Consider the following 3298-nt stretch of genomic DNA (forward strand, 5'->3'; position numbering starts at 1 on the left):
CAGCTCCTCCCCAGCCCCTCCCCAGCCCGGACTGTCCTTTTTGCTCTCTCACATCAGCCGTGGGCCCAACTCCACAGTCTGCATTCCACACCACACCTGCCCCTTCCAGGAGAAGCAGCACCCCCAGGAAGTAGTTGAGCAGAACATCATCAGCTGCATGGATCCAGATGCCAATCTTTAGGTTTGTCCGGAATGACCATTTGTGGGACTTCAGAATGGTCCAGCCGGGCTTAAGCTCACATGCCCACCTACCCCTCTCAAGGACAGATAATAGTCTTGACAGATAGTGTCATTTGATGTGATTTCAGAAAACCATGTTCTGAAAAGAAACTACCTACAAGGATGAAACCCATCACTCAATTGCTGAATGATTTAGTTCTTTACCAGTTTGGACCTCCCCAATCCCAAATAGGACCCTCATTTCACGTTGGTTTTTTAAGATTCAGTTCATAGAACAAAGGAGTAAATTAATTTATGAGTTTCTGAGTAAATCATATTTCAATAAAGCTGTTAAAAAATACAAAGAAGAGACTACTGTACAAGTCAGGGGAATGGTTACTTTTGTGGAGGAAGGAGGCAGCTGTTAAATAAAATGCCTGTGAAGAACAGAGGGAAAATAGCCACAAATAGTGGGAATCCTCCTCCAAAGGAAAAAAAGAAAAAACACCTCCTCACAGCTTTAAAAATGACAGTTTTCCCCCTCACTTCTACCCATCAAGTTTCAGAAATAAAGAGGTCTAGTTTCCACAGGGCACAGCATTAAGTCATCCACTGCCTGACGTTTAACATTTTTGGATCCTTTGAGCATTGGTCGGGACACAGCACATGGTGGAGAGGAGAGGAGCTTCTACTTGAGCCAGTGGCACCTCACCTAGAGATGGGGACACCATGAGGGATTCCCAACCCACTTAGCATGGCCTGCTTTTAGCTCTTACGTCAGATTTTTTTTGAGAAAGTCCTGTGAACCCAAAAGTATCTGAAACAGGTATCAGCCCATTTAGAAAGTTTATTTTGCCAAAGTTAAGGATGTGCCCATGACACAGCCTCAGGAGGTCCGGACAGCATGGGCCCAACGTGGTCGGGGCACAGCTTGGTTTTATACATTTTAGGGAGACGTGAGACATTAATCAATAAATGTAAGATGTACATTGGTTTGTCCAGAAAGGTGGGGACAACTCGAAGCAGGGAGGGGGCTTCCAGGTCACAAGTAGGTGAGAGACAAATGGTTGCATTCTTTTGGGTTTCTGATCAGCCTTTCATTGAATATACAGTTCATATGGGAGAGGAAGGTAGAGGAATAGTCACTTATGGCTGGTCTGGCTTGTTGAAATGACAGGAGAGGAAGCAGTCAGATATGCATTTGTCTCACATGAGCCTCAGAGGGATGACTTTGAGCTCTGTCTGTCGTTTGTCCATGAGGGATTTCCCTGTGGGCTAATTGTGAGGGAGGTATGTAGCTTTATCTTTGTGCTATCTTGTTTAGGGATAGAATGGGAGGTTTGCCTGTAGCAGTTCCCAGCTTCACTTTTCCCTTTGGCTTAGTGATTTGGGGGTCCAGAGATTTCTTTTGCTTTCATAGTCCTGTGTGGAAGGCTTGTGCCCAGGAACTCACTGAGGAAGCAGCTCTAGACGCTGGAGGCCACCATGACAGGGCCAGCCCGCAGCAGGGCCCTCTGGTGGGGGGATAGTGGCCTTCCGTCTGGAGTCCTGGCCTCTGACAGAAGGGAAGGCTCACTGAAGCCAAGAACCACCAGTTCCCTCCTGCTCAGGTCCTGTTTTCTTGAAGGGAAAGAAACCTAGTTTGGGGCAGCAGTGGGAGGAAGTGGGAGGTGGAACTGCTGAAATCTGCTTCTCTGAATATTTTTGGAGATGCAAATGCTTCCTTGCAGTGAAAGGGAAAGTGTCTTGTTTCTGCAGTTTCCTGGCATTGTGACCATCAGGAGGTGGCCTCCAACTACCCAGGTATCCCCGGCGGCGCAGAAAGTTAGTGGGGACCATCAGCTTCAAAATAGAAAAGCCAAATTAGCACTCCACACCCTCGCCCACACCCTCTGTGGGCGCACCTTCTGAGAACACAAATACCACGTTTTTGAGGCCACCTTACAAAGCTCTCTGAAAAGTGGTCAAGGCAAAGGAAAGCCAAGCAACAGGATTCTATTCTTCCTGGAATTGCCCATGACAGTGTGTGGGTGAACACCTGAAGCTTTTTCCCTAAGCCACTGCTTTGCTTGCAAAGCTGCTGTGAATCTTAGAGACAAAAGAAAACTAGAGGAAAATGAGAATTTTATAGATCGTGCATTAAGCTTGCGTTCGCGATTATTTGAAACTTTTGGTAATTTTGCAGAATCAGGAAACTAGCGAAGTTCTTTTTGAGAGAGGGCTTCTTGTGGCAATTGCTATTCTCTGTGAGCCAACCTGTTATGATAAATAAAGGTAACATTTGAGAAATTAATATGAAGTTATAATTCAGTGGTATATGGAATGCATCCAGAATCTATCCCATGTTATGTAGGATGTTCTGCATTTTCAGAACGGATATTTAGAAAGAGTACCTCTTGAGAGGCTGCCATTGATTAGCTCTGTATCCTCGGATGAGTGAGATCACCTCTTGGGGTCTCCTGTCCTTGTTAGTTAAGGGTGACCCGAAAGGCCCTGACATTGCTTCAGGCACTCCAATTCTAGATCTTCTAGCTCTGGGGAATGTGGCTGGCTCTTACTTACCCTGCTCCCTTGTTGGCTCTTCCTTTTTGCTGCCAATGCCGGGGTGAGGGTCCCCACAATGTGTTCCACAGATCAGTATTGGGCCTGAAAATGCACAATCCTTCCACTCAGGGGACACATCTGCCTGTTTAAGTGATGATTGTCCTTCCTCTCATTTTGGCCTAGTTCGTTTTCCTCACCTATGTGCTCGGAGTGGCCTGGCTGGGCGTGTTTGGTTTCTCAGCGGTGCCCGTGTTTATGTTCTACAACATATGGTCAACTTGTGAAGTCATCAAGTCACCACAGACCAACGGGACCACGGGTGTGGAGCAGATCTGTGTGGATATCCGACAATACGGTACTTCCTTCTAATTCACCCCTCCCCCAATTAATTCATTGTCCTCTCATGCATATGTCTGGACCTAATTATTACATGAGCATCCTTTTAATTGTCATGATCTGTTTCATCCCTTCTATCAGTAATTTTATACTTTTCCCTTCAATATGCTGTTTTCTGGGTGGAAACATCAGGGAGGCTTTTAGCTTGCTAGGTGTCAAGATTTCGTTAGGTTTTCATGTTTTTTTTTTTTTTTTTTTT

General features: G+C 45.8%; 1 protein-coding gene across 11 annotated transcripts in view; it reads left to right on the top strand.

Moving 5' to 3' along the window:
- The window catches only part of GPM6B (glycoprotein M6B), a 184129-nt gene that overhangs the window by 163119 nt on the left and 17712 nt on the right, over positions 1 to 3298 (top strand). For all 11 annotated transcript variants that reach the window (XM_011994819.1, XM_011994823.1, XM_011994825.1 and 8 more), the window contains one exon: positions 2887 to 3058. In XM_011994819.1, coding sequence (XP_011850209.1) covers positions 2887 to 3058 — 172 coding nt within the window. The remainder of the gene's footprint in view (positions 1 to 2886; positions 3059 to 3298) is intronic.

The sequence above is a fragment of the Mandrillus leucophaeus genome, unplaced genomic scaffold, assembly GCF_000951045.1.
Source record: "Mandrillus leucophaeus isolate KB7577 unplaced genomic scaffold, Mleu.le_1.0 Scaffold462, whole genome shotgun sequence".
Classification (NCBI taxonomy): Eukaryota; Metazoa; Chordata; class Mammalia; order Primates; family Cercopithecidae; genus Mandrillus; species Mandrillus leucophaeus.